General features: G+C 40.4%; 1 protein-coding gene across 2 annotated transcripts in view; it reads right to left on the bottom strand.

The window, feature by feature from the left end:
- The window catches only part of CACNB4 (calcium voltage-gated channel auxiliary subunit beta 4), a 259,187-nt gene that overhangs the window by 29,627 nt on the left and 216,864 nt on the right, over positions 1-12,696 (bottom strand). Inside the window, exons 6-9 of one of the 2 annotated variants that reach the window (XM_068545117.1) lie at positions 5,622-5,698; positions 4,091-4,110; positions 3,787-3,867; positions 2,374-2,432 (exon numbers count right to left, since the gene is read on the bottom strand). In XM_068545117.1, the coding sequence (XP_068401218.1) occupies positions 2,374-2,432; positions 3,787-3,867; positions 4,091-4,110; positions 5,622-5,698 (237 nt within the window). The remainder of the gene's footprint in view (positions 1-2,373; positions 2,433-3,786; positions 3,868-4,090; positions 4,111-5,621; positions 5,699-12,696) is intronic. The other variant, XM_068545116.1, reaches the window with a different exon arrangement.

Genomic DNA, 12,696 nt, shown 5'->3' with positions numbered 1-12,696 from the left:
CTATTTCTACTAAAACCAACTTCAGTAGTGTGTACAAGTGCTTGGTGAATCAGGTAACTCTAGCTGGTAAATCTCTGCTCTTACAATTAAATGCATTTCCTCTTTCTGGGTCTGAAGATTGAGGAAGAACCTCAGATTCTTCATTCTTGAAGGCAGTAATTAAGTCACTCACTTTCTCTTTGCTAAATTATAATAATTCCTTTCTTCTTTTCCATAGGTCCTACCTTTCAAACCTTTAATTACACTGCCGCTTACAAGGATGTTAAATGGGGACCAAAACAATCTAACAGAAGCTTAGATTGTGTATAGGATGGCATTTGTTCAGCTCAAGGGCTGTTACGGAGCCACAGGATGAGGCACTTCTCAGAACTTCCTTAAATAAAGGCACTGCAGGTTAGAACCATGTGACTCTAAGCACAGCCGAAGGAAGTGTGATTGACTGAGCCAGGCATGTCAGCTGCAGCCAACCCAGGGAGAGCTGCATGAGGGTAAGGGTGATGGCCTCTGTCATCGGAGGCAAGGACCAACACCAATATTATTAACTTAAAGAGTCAGAGTTCAGCTGTTTCTTTGTAATGCTTTTTTAAGAAGTAATTTCCCAGTAGTCAAAAGTTTTCCAACAGAAGAAGGTTATCCATCTACCTGTGGTTTTGGGACATAAGAGATTAGCCTAAAAGGACTTTTACATTTCCTTCCAACTCCAAGAGTCTAGTACTCAGTGCTTTTCACTTGTTTTCTCTGAAATTACTTCATTCTCTGCCTATTTGTTTAAAAAAAAAAACAGAAACAAAAACAAAAAAAACAGAGAATAGGATACATCCATGGCTTTCTTATTAAGCCCTTTGTGTCCACTAGATAAATGTGGCAGACTATTATTTGTTCAGCAAAATCCATTTTACTCTTCCTCTTGGGCACACAACTAGACTGTAATTCCCAGCCTCCTTCGCAATTAGGTGTGGCCACATGACTAAGTTCTAGCCAATGAAATGTGAGAATGATGTGAGTCACTTCCAGGCCAGCTTGCTCCTCTCTCTACAGCTAATTGGAGAGACCAACCCCAGGTTAAGGGTCCCAAATGACAGGCAGGACAAACATTTTGTCCAGTCCTTCCCTCCTCCACACTACCCACCTTCCCAGCTGAGGAACACCTGCCTCAGACTATTAAATGAGCAACACTAAGCTTCCATTGTGTTTGATTCATTACACGTTTTGGGCTCTACTTATTAAGGCAGCCTGGCCTGTACTAAGATACTTAGCAATTCACATAATGGCACTGAGGCATTCTGCTTTCTTGAACTAAAATCTCAATTATTGGAACTAAAAATCTCAGTTTATTTTCTTTGTATATAGTCCCAGAAACTAACAAATATTTCAAACACAATTATCCAGAAGGTTTTTCTTTTGACAAATACATACAATTTGTACTTAAAGCATTATCATGTTTGCTTTTTTCTTAAAATACCATATTTAAAAAAATCTATTTGTGGATATTTTTAAAATGTCTTCAAATACTTAAATATTTGGTAAGCTGGATGCATTTAACCATACTTAGCGCACACGAAGTTTTCTTCATTTCTAATAAGTCTTCGGGTATTTGCACATGGTTATTTTTACATGGAGTGCATTCTGAATTGTGAAAGAGCTTGGTACTTAGTATTGAGTCAGTATGGACTTTTTACCATTTCTCTGAAAAATACAGAAACTCTTTCCGGATATTTTTCACAAAACTTAAATGATAAAATTTTCTGACGGTTAAAGACTGAGCCCTGTTGATAATGGGTCATAATGGGATAGGATACATACAAAAGAAACCCATAAAATAGCAAAGAAATTTCTAGTAAAACAAACCCAGAACTGAACATCCAGAGAAGTACTATTCCCTACAAAATAGTCATTTTTGGAGGCTTATGATGAAAACATTTCTTGCGCTCTTCTTTTAAGGAAATTCAGTACTTTATACCTTCATATGATACACACACACATGCATGCACATGCACAATTCCCAAATGATACTACCCAACTTGACCAGTGAGGCACCATATTTGTCAGAAATATTCTATATTTTCATTATTTTTTATAAACATAAGTTTGGTATGAATTCACTAACAAGTGAGAAAATAAACACTAACACATACATATAAATAAAACAAATGGATAATTTTCCTTCTCAAGGTCCTTTTTCTTTAAGGCATTCAATGCTATGTCATAACTTCATATTTTCAGAACACCTTCATTGTACTCTCCCCTGAACACTGAGTTAACTTTTAATTAGAGAACATCTGCAATCACCAGAAACATAGATCCACAAATCAATTTATCATTCATGTTCGGTTAAAGGAAAATAAAGAATACAAAAGCATCTGTATGCCTCACCTCCCATCAAACCTGTGCTTCAGGAAATCAAAGAGGGCTTTCTGCATCATGTCTGTGACCTTTGCAGAGGTGAAAAAAAAAAAAAAAAGAATGAGGCAAACACACGCAGAGAGAGAGAGAAGTCAAGAGTGAGAGAGCTGAAAGGGAAGGCATTCTGACAGAGCAAAGATCTGATCACAGCCACTCGTCTGGTGGAGGTGGGACAGGGCAGGTGACCGTGGACAGAGTTTTTCATACTTAACCACTTGCACTTATTCAACTTCCCCCCTTGGTTCTCCTCCAGGGTGTTGAGGAATGAACCAGCAGTGTTCACTAGATCCAAGGCAAACCCTCATCTCCTTTTAGGGGGTGGAACTGCCACCAAGAGTCCACGATAGGCTGGCTTTGTGCGCAGGTGCGGCCTATCCTTGGCGTACCTGAGTGGTGCCTGCCTTCAGTGAGGAGCAGCTACCGCTCCTCAGGCCAGCCTTGGGCTCTGCCTCCTGCTAGCCTGTGCAAGTCGGGGGAAATTCTCCACGCCTAGGGCTGGATTTCTGTACACCGCTTTCCTGCTCTTCCTCTGATGTTCCCCATTGAGAAGGGGAGGGGAGGAGAGGAAGGAGAAGGGGAAAAGGGAGGGTGGGGGAGAAGGAGATGGGATTCTTAAATCTGCCTCACAGAGACTCATTAATTCACTCAACAAATGTGTACTGAATGCCTACTATGTGCCAGCCACTATGCTAACTCAGTGGGAAGGGTGCCTTGGAGGTTGCCCACCTTCAGATTTTAATGTCCTACCCACTTATTCTTATCCACGTTGGCATAAAGCCAAAATGGCAACATCTGAAATGCAGTGATCTAAGTCTTTACTCTTTTCCTTTTTGCATGGTTTTGTTTAATTAATCTCTGAAGGAGTTCACTAATACTTTTAGTGGAGTGTGTTTTTTTTTCTTTTATATGGTCTTTAAAGTAAAGAAGCAGAGAAATGTTTGGTGGAATATGCCATTGTCTTGAGCACCCAGCAAGGTGAGATCTGTTCGTGCTTTGAGGTGAGGTTGGCTGGCATATTGCCTATATGTTCCCTTGTGCTGTTCATACTCTATTATTTCTAATAGCAACGGGAACAGTTGAGACAGAAAAAATTCTTTTCTTTGAATTGCATGCAGAGCAAATTTTTGACCAGAACTTCCCATTATAAATATTTTGAGGGAGCTATTTCTGAACACTGTAATACATGAAAGACAAGAAGTGGGCCAGGGAGGGAAGAAAGAGTGAAGGGCCACGTAAGCCCCACACTGCACCTCCTGCCTTCACGAGCCGAGGGCTGGCTTCTGTTAGGACCCGTGTGAAAGCAGACCCTGAGAAGCAAGCTCCAAATGGCTGTCTCCTAGGTTCTTGATCAAGAACTGAAGCGTAACAGACTGGTATTTGTACCTCATAACCCTTCAGTGACGGCCCCACTAACACCACCGGACGCATGGATGGCACAACATCGTAGGGAGGGATGTGCTCCGTCTGAAAAAGATGATTGGACACGCGTGACAAGGGGAGGGTCAGCACACCTCCTCCACAGCCACAACATTCACAATCCTCAGGTCAAATGAGAAATGATGACCACAGGTCCCACCAAGGAGACTCCTCCCTTATTTTATAGCCGTTTGGGTCACTGAAATGGAGCACTGCAGGCATGTATGGATAGAAACCTTCACAGCAGATTTAAAAAGGAAACACAACTTACCACTTTTTGCTTCTGTTTTGCTAAAAGACAACAATGAGAGCCATATCAAAATATGCAATCTCTGTCATTGTTAGCACATGCTTTTAAAAGATGGAAGAATGTACCAATCTCTCCCTGTCATTTTCGTCATTTTCCAATTCACCCGCTCAGCAGAGCACCATTCTACTGTTTCATGCTGGTCGGGCCAATTTTGAAGACAAATGCAAAAACAGACAACTTCCTCTCCGTTAGAATGGCCTTATATCCTGATTTCATGTGGGGTGGGGAGGGTGGATTTCATAATAACATTGGCTGGGCCAGTCACAGGCCATGGGTTGTTCCTGTGCTGGACACACCATGCAGTGTGGCTGACAGCAACTTGGACAAATCAAATTTGATAAAAAGAAACTTAGAATAACAATTTGGATAATAATGATCATTACCTCACTCACTAGTTATTTCTGGATTTGCAATTTTGGTGAACTATCAAAAAATTTTGCGCTTCTTGTTGTGTTCTTAAGTCTTTCTGCTCATTTTCCAGAATATTGACACATTTTTCCTACTATGTTGCTCTTAATTTCAAGTAAGTTTATAATCAGTTATTCCTGTTCTTTCTTGTTTGTAATAGTGAAAAGCTGCAATGACCTAAATGTCCAACAAATGGGGATGAGGCAAAATATACTCAGTATCTGACTAAAGTGGCTTTGTGGCCACCCAATCAGGTCCAGTCCATTTGCGGACAACCCAGAGACCCAGAGTTTGGTTCAGAGCCATGGAAATCAGGATTCACATGAACAAGGACCCAAATACTCAGATCTGTTCCAGAATCAATCCAGTTTCCTGCAGTTATGATAGACCAGGATAGACCTTGGATCTGTCATTCTGAATTGGTAATCCTGGATGACTTAACACAGCATCAATTCTGGGCAGAATGAAATGAGCCTATAGGAGTCAGGGAATGTGGTGGAAGAAAAATTCCTGCTTGAATACCTCCACAGTTTCTAAATACACAACTCCTGATTGGGCCACCCCTGTCTCTTCATTACCATTAATTCCAGGGCTCAGTTATCTGCTGTCCAAACAGAAGTGAGGTCATCTGGGCCCAACCTCATTCTCTGCTTCAACCCTCTCCACCTCCACAGCCCAGGCTGTACCAATACACCCGAAAGTTTTACATGGAGACTTAAACAGAGCATTTTCTTCAGACTTTACAACTTCTTAAAAACTTTTTAATTGGTTGGCCCTCACCATCTTAAAGTCTGCTGGGTTTCTGGGTGGAATAATGAACTTGCTTCTGAATGATTTATAAAATAGAGGGCAAATAAGATTTTACAAAATTATATTACAATGATCTGAATTTCTAGTACCACAAGTACCCTTTAAATCAAATCAAATGACCATAGAAAGCAAATGAACAATGAAAAGTTAAGTAGAAAAATCCTTAAGTCAAGACTTTAAATTGCTTCCAAATTAGTAAAAATACTCGCATGTATTTTCAAATATTAAGAAAGGAATACATTCCATTAAAAAAAGGTCTAACTGAAACCCTCACCTGTTGATGTGGGGGTTGCTCGAAATGTCCCTGATACCATTTCTCCAAGACTTGAAGAAGAATTTCCACTGGATTTCCTAAGATACAGAAAAGGAACTTAAGACTCATTCCCCAAAGATGGCGGAGTAGAAGGACGTGCGCTCACTCCCTCTTGTGAGAGCACCGGAATCACAACTAACTGCTGAACAATCTTCGACAGGGAGACACTGGAACTCACCAAAAAAGATACCCCACATCCAAAGACAAAGGAGAAGCCACAATGAGACGGTAGGAGGGGTGCAATCACAATAAAATCAAATCCCATAACTGCTGGGTGGGTGACTCACAAACTGGAGAACAATTATACCACAGAAGTCCACCCACTGGAGTGAAGGTTCTGAGCCCCACGTCAGGCTTCCCAACCTGGGGGTCCGGCAACGGGAGGAGGAATTCCTAGAGAATCAGACTTTGAAGGTTAGCAGGATTTGATTGCAGGACTTTGACAGGACTGGGGGAAACAGAGACTCCACTCTTGGAGGACACACACAAAGTAGTGTGCACATCGGGACCCAGGGGAAGGAGCAGTGACCCCATAGGAGACTGAACCAGACCTACCTGCCAGTGTTGGAGGGTCTCCTGCAGAGGGGGGTGGCTGTGGCTCACTGTGGGGACAAGCACACTGGCAGCAGAAGTTCTGGGAAGTACTCCTTGGTGTGAGCCCTCCCAGAGTCTGCCATCAGCCCCACCAAAGAGCCCAAGTAGGCTTCAGTGCTGGGTCGCCTCAGGTCAAACAACCAACAGGGAGGGAACCCAGCCCCACCCATCAGCAGACAAGTGGATCAAAGTTTTACTGAGCTCCGCCCACCAGAGAAACACCAAGCTCTACCCACCACCAGTCCCTACCATCAGGAAGCCTGCACAAGCCTCTTAGATAGCCTCATCCACCAGAGGGCAGAGAGCAGAAGCAAGAAGAATAATTCTGGGCTTCCCTGGTGGTGCAGTGGTTGAGAGTCTGCCTGCCAATGCAGGGGACATGGGTTCGAGCCCTGGTCTGGGAAGATCCCACATGCCGCGGAGTAACTAGGCCCGTGAGCCACAGCTACTGAGCCGGCGCGTCTGGAGCTTGTGCTCCACCACAAGACAGGCCGCGACAGTGAGAGGCCCGCGCACCGCGATGAAGAGTGGCCCCCGCTCGAGTGGCCCCCGCTCGTCGCAACTAGAGGAAGCCCTCACATAGAAAACAAAGGCCCAACACAGCCAAAAATAAATAAATAAATAAATAATAATTAAAAAAAGAAGAACAATTCTGCAGCCTGTGGAACGAAAACCACATTCACAGAAAGATAGAAGAAATGAAAGGGCAGAGGACTATGTACCAGATGAAGGAACAAGATAAAACCCCAGAAAAACAACTAAATGAAGTGGAGATAGGCAACCTTCCAGAAAAAGAATTCAGAATAATGAGAGTGAAGATGATCCAGGACCTCGGAAAAAGAATGGAGGCAAAGATTGAGGAGATGCAAGAAATGTTTAACAAAGACCTAGAAGAATTAAAGAACAGCCACCTAGAAGAATTAAAGAACAAACAAACAGAGATGAACAATACAATAACTGAAATGAAAAATACACTAGAAGGAATCAATAGCAGAATAACTGAGGCAGAAGAACAGATAACTGTCCTGGAAGACAGAATACTGGAATTCACTGCCATGGAACAGAATAAAGAAAAAAGAATGAAAGGAAATGAAGACAGCCTAAGAGACCTCTGGGACAACATTAAACGCAACAAAATTCACATCATAGGGGTCCCAGAAGGAGAAGAGAGGGAGAAAAGACCCAAGAAAATATTTGAAGAGATTATAGTCGAAAACTTCCCTAACATGGGAAAGGAAATAGCCACCCAAGTCCAGGAGGCGCACAGAGTCCCAGGCAGGATAAACCCAAGGAGAAGCACGCCAAGCAACATAGTAATCAAACTGACAAAAATTAAAGACAGAGAAAAATTATTGAAAGGAACAAGGGAAAAACGACAAATAACATACAAGGGAACTCCAACAAGGTTAACAGCTGACTGCTCAACAGAAACTCTACAAGCCAAAAGGGAGTGGCACGATATATTTAAAGTTATGAAAGGGAAGAACCTACAACTAAGATTACTCTACCCAGCAAAGATCTCATTCAGATTCGATGGAGAAATCAAAAGCTTTACAGACAAGCAAAAGCTAAGAGAATTCAGCACCACCAAACCAGCTCTACAACAAATGCTAAAGGAACTTCTCTAAGTGGGAAACACAAGAGAAAAAAAGGACCTACAAAACCAAACCCATAACAATTAAGAAAATGGTAATAGGAACGTACATATAAATAATTGCCTTAAATGTGAACGGACTAAATGCTCCAACCAAAAGACACAGGCTCGCTGAATGGATACAAAAAGAAGACCCATATATATGCTGTCTACAAGAGACCCACTTCAGACCTAGGGACACACACAGACTGAAAGTGAGGGGATGGAAAAAGATATTCCATGCAATTGGAAATCAAAAGAAAGCTGGAGTAGCCATACTCATATCAGATAAAATAGACTTTAAAATAAAGAATATTACAAGAGACAAGGAAGGACACTACATAATGATCAAGGGATCAATCCAAGAAGAAGATATAACAATTATAAATACATATGCACCCAAGATAGGAACACCTCAATACACAAGGCAACTGCTAACAGCTGTAAAAGAGGAAACTGACAGTAACACAGTAATAGTGGGGGACTTCAACACCTCACTTACAACAATGGACAGATCACCCAAACAGAATATTACTAAGGAAACACAAGCTTTAAATGACACAATAGACCAGATAGATATACTTGATATTTATAGGACATTCCATCCCAAAACAGCAGATTACACTTTCTTTTCAAGTGCACACGGAACATTCTCCAGGATAGATCACCTCTTGGGTCACAAATCAAGCCTCAGTAAATTTAAGAAAGTTGAAATCATATCAACCATCTTTTCCAACCACAATGCTACGAGATTAGAAATCAATTACAGGGAAAAAAATGTAAAAAACACAAAACACATGGAGGCTAAACAAAATGTTACTAAATAACCAAGAGATCACTGAAGAAATCAAAGAGGAAATCAAAAAATACCTAGAGACAAATTACAACAAAAACACGATGATCCAAAACCTATTGGATGCAGCAAAAGCAGTTCTAAGAGGGAAGTTTATAGCAATACAGGCCTACCTCAAGAAACAAGAAAAATCTCAAAAAAACCCATTCTGACCTTACACCTAAAGGAACTAGAGAAAGAAGAACAAACAAAACCCAAAGTTAGTAGAAGGAAAGAAATCATAAAGATCAGAGCAGAAATAAATGAAATAGAAACAAAGAAAACAATAGCAAAGATCAATAAAACTAAAAGCTGATTCTTTGAGACGATGAACAAAATTGATAACCCTTTAGCCTGACTCATCAAGAAAAAGAGGGAGAGGACTCAAATCAATAAAATTAGAAATGAAAGAGGAGAAGTTACAATGGACACAGCAGAAACACAAAGCATCCTAAGAGACTACTGCAAGCAACTCTATGCCAATAAAATGGAAACCTGGAAGAAATGGACAAATTCTTAGAAAGGTACAACCTTCCAAGACTGAACTGGGAAGAAACAGAAAATATGAACAGACCAATCACAAGTAATGAAATTGAAACTGTGATGAAAAATCTTCCAACAAATAAAAGTCCAGGACCAGATGGCTTCACAGGTGAATTCTATCAAACATTTAGAGAAGAGCTAACACCCATCCTTCTCAAACTCTTCCAAAAAATTGTAGAGGAAGGAACACTCCCAAACTCATTCTATGAGGCCACCATCACCCTGATACCAAAACCAGACAAACATACTATAAAAAAAGAATGTTCCAGACCAATATCACTGATGAATATAGATGCAAAAATCCTCAACAAAATACTAGCAAACAGAATCCAACAACACATTAAAAGGATCATACACCGTGATCAAGTGGGATTTATCCCAGAGATGCAAGGATTCTTCAATATACGCAAACCAATCAATGTGATACACCATATTAACAAATTGAAGAAGAAAAACCATATGATCATCTCAATAGATGCAGAAAAAGCTTCTGACAAAATTCAACACCATTTATGATAAAAACTCTCATAAAGTGGGCATAGAAGGAACCTACCTCAACATAATAAAGGCCATATATGACAAACCCATAGCAAACATCATTCTCAATGGTGAAAAACTGAAAGCATTTCCTCTAAGATCAGGAACAAGACAAGGATGTCCACTCTCACCACTACTATTCAACATAGTTTTGGAAGTCCTAGCCATGGCAATCAGAGAAGAAAAAGAAATAAAAGGAATACAAATTGGAAAAGAAGTTAAACTGTCACTGTTTGCAGATGACATGATACTATACATAGAGAATCCTAAAGATGTCACCTGAAAACTACTAGAGCTAATCAATGAATCTGGTAAAGTTACAGGATACAAAATTAATGCACAGAAATCTCTTGCATTCCTATACACTAACAATGAAAGATCAGAAAGAGAAATTAAGGAAACAATCCCATTCACCATTGCAACAAAAAGAATAAAATACCTAGGAATAAACCTACCTAAGGAGGTAAAAGACCTGTACTCAGAAAATTGTAAGACACTGATGAAAGAAATCAAAGATGACACAAACAGATAGAGAGATATACCATGCTCTTGGATTGGAAGAATCAATATTGTGAAAATGACTATACTACCCAAAGCAATCTACAGATTCAATGCAATCCCTATCAAATTACCAATGGCATTTTTTACAGAACTAGAACAAAAAGTCTTAAAATTTGTATGGAGACACAAAAGACCCCGAATAGCCAAAGCAATCTTGAGGGAAAAAAACAGAGCTGGAGGAATCAGACTCCCTGACTTCAGACTATACCACAAAGCTACAGTAATCAAGACAGTATGGTACTGGCACAAAAACAGAAATATAGATCAAATGGAACAGGATAGAAAGCCCAGAGATAAACCCATGCACCTATGGTCAACTAATCTATGACAAAGGAGGCAAGGATATACAATGGAGAAAAGACAGTTTCTTCAATAAGTGGTGCTGGGGAAACTGGACAGCTACATGTAAAAGAAGGAAATTACAACACTCCCTAACACCATACACAAAAATAAACTCAAAATGGATTAAAGACCTAAATGTAAGACCAGACACTATAAAACTCTCAGGGGAAAACATAGGAAGAACACTCTGTGACATAAATGACAGCAAGATCTTTTTTGACCCACCTCCTAGAGTAACGGAAATAAAGACAAAAGTAAACAAATGGGACCTAATGAAACTTCAAAGCTTTTGCAAAGCAAAGGAAACTACAAACATGACGAAAAGACAACCCTCAGAATGGGAGAAAATATTTGCAAATGAATCACCCAACAAAGGGTTAATCTCCAAAATATATAAACAGCTCATGCAGCTCAATATTAAAAATACAAACAACCCAATCCGAAAATGGGCAGAAGGCCTAAATAAAGATTTCTCCAAAGAAGACATACAGATGGCCAAGAAGCACATGAAAAGCTGCTCAACATCACTAATTATTAGAGAATAGCAATTCAAAACTACAATGAGGTATCACCCCACACCAGTTAGAATGGGCATCATCAGAAAATCTTCAAACAACAAATGCTGGAGAGGGTGTGGAGAAAAGGGAACCCTATTGCATTGTTGCTGGGAATGTAAATTGATACGGCCACTATGGAGAACAGTATGGAGGTTACTTAAAAAACTAAAAATAGAATTACCACATGACCCAGCAATCCCACTACTGGGCATATACCCAGAGAAAAGCATAATTCAAAAAGGCACATGCACCCCAATGTTCACTGCAGCACTATTTACAATAGCCAGGTCATGGAAGCAAACTAAATGCCCATCGACAGACAAATGGATATAGAAGATGTGGTACGTATATACAATGGAATATTACTCAGCCATAAAAAGGAACGAAACTGGGTCATTTGTAGAGACGTGGATGTATCTAGAGACTGTCATACAGAGTGAAGTAAGTCAGAAAGAGGAAAACAAATATCGTATGTTAATGCATATATGTGGAACATAGAAAAATGGTACAGATGAACCGGTTTGTAGGGCAGAAATAGAGACACAGATGTAGAGAACAAATGCATGGACACCAAGGGGGGAAAGTGGGTGGGGGGTGGTGGGATGAACTGGGAGATTGGGATTGACATGTATACACTAATATGTATAAAATAGATAACTAGTAAGAACCTGCTGTATAAAAAAATAAATAAAATAAAATTCAAAGAAAAAAAAGACTCATTCCCCAGATTCCTTGGAAATAGAACTTGAGAGTAGAAAGCTTTCTTTGGCCTTAATCCACTAAGTAATTCAAAACACACCAAGTCCTGCTATAGAGTACTTCAAGGATCTGCCCAAATGTTTTCTCTGACCTCCTTTCTCAGAGAAAGTGGGAAACTATCTAGGACCTGGAAATATTTAGCTAAAGTATGTCTCCTAATTATTCAATGCAGAAATGAGGCAAAAGAATCACTAATAGGAATGTTCTTGTGAACTGTATTTTTAACCAACACTGGTCACCGGTACACTAGCTGGATGTCAAACACAGCTCAAAACAAGCAGTAAGACCTGGAAGAAGCACTTCTTATGCGGGGATCAGAATTAAGAACTGGCAGTAAGGATTTGGTCATGAATAATATTATGGAATGGAATGGAATGGAAGCTCATTGGTATTGGTTCCTGCATGTGGCTTGGGGAGCTTCCCTGGAGCCCACCAGGGCCCTCAGGAGCCCACCTTCCCACCTCTCCAGTGTCCCTTCCTTCAGTGCTTAAGTATGGTCCCCAGAGTTAGGACAATCTGATTTCTCCTCCCGGCTTTGCCCATTACTAGTCGTGGGACCTTGGCACACCATATCATATCTTTGTGCCTGAGTTTCCCCATCTCTAGAAGGAGAAACTGTACTTCACAGTTGGTATAAAGATAAAAGAAGATCACGTCTTTGAGCTCTTGGTTTTACCC

This window comes from Eschrichtius robustus, chromosome 5 (assembly GCF_028021215.1).
Source record: "Eschrichtius robustus isolate mEscRob2 chromosome 5, mEscRob2.pri, whole genome shotgun sequence".
Classification (NCBI taxonomy): Eukaryota; Metazoa; Chordata; class Mammalia; order Artiodactyla; family Eschrichtiidae; genus Eschrichtius; species Eschrichtius robustus.
Note: the sequence above shows the minus strand (reverse complement) of the source record. Positions and strands in the feature narration are given on the sequence as shown.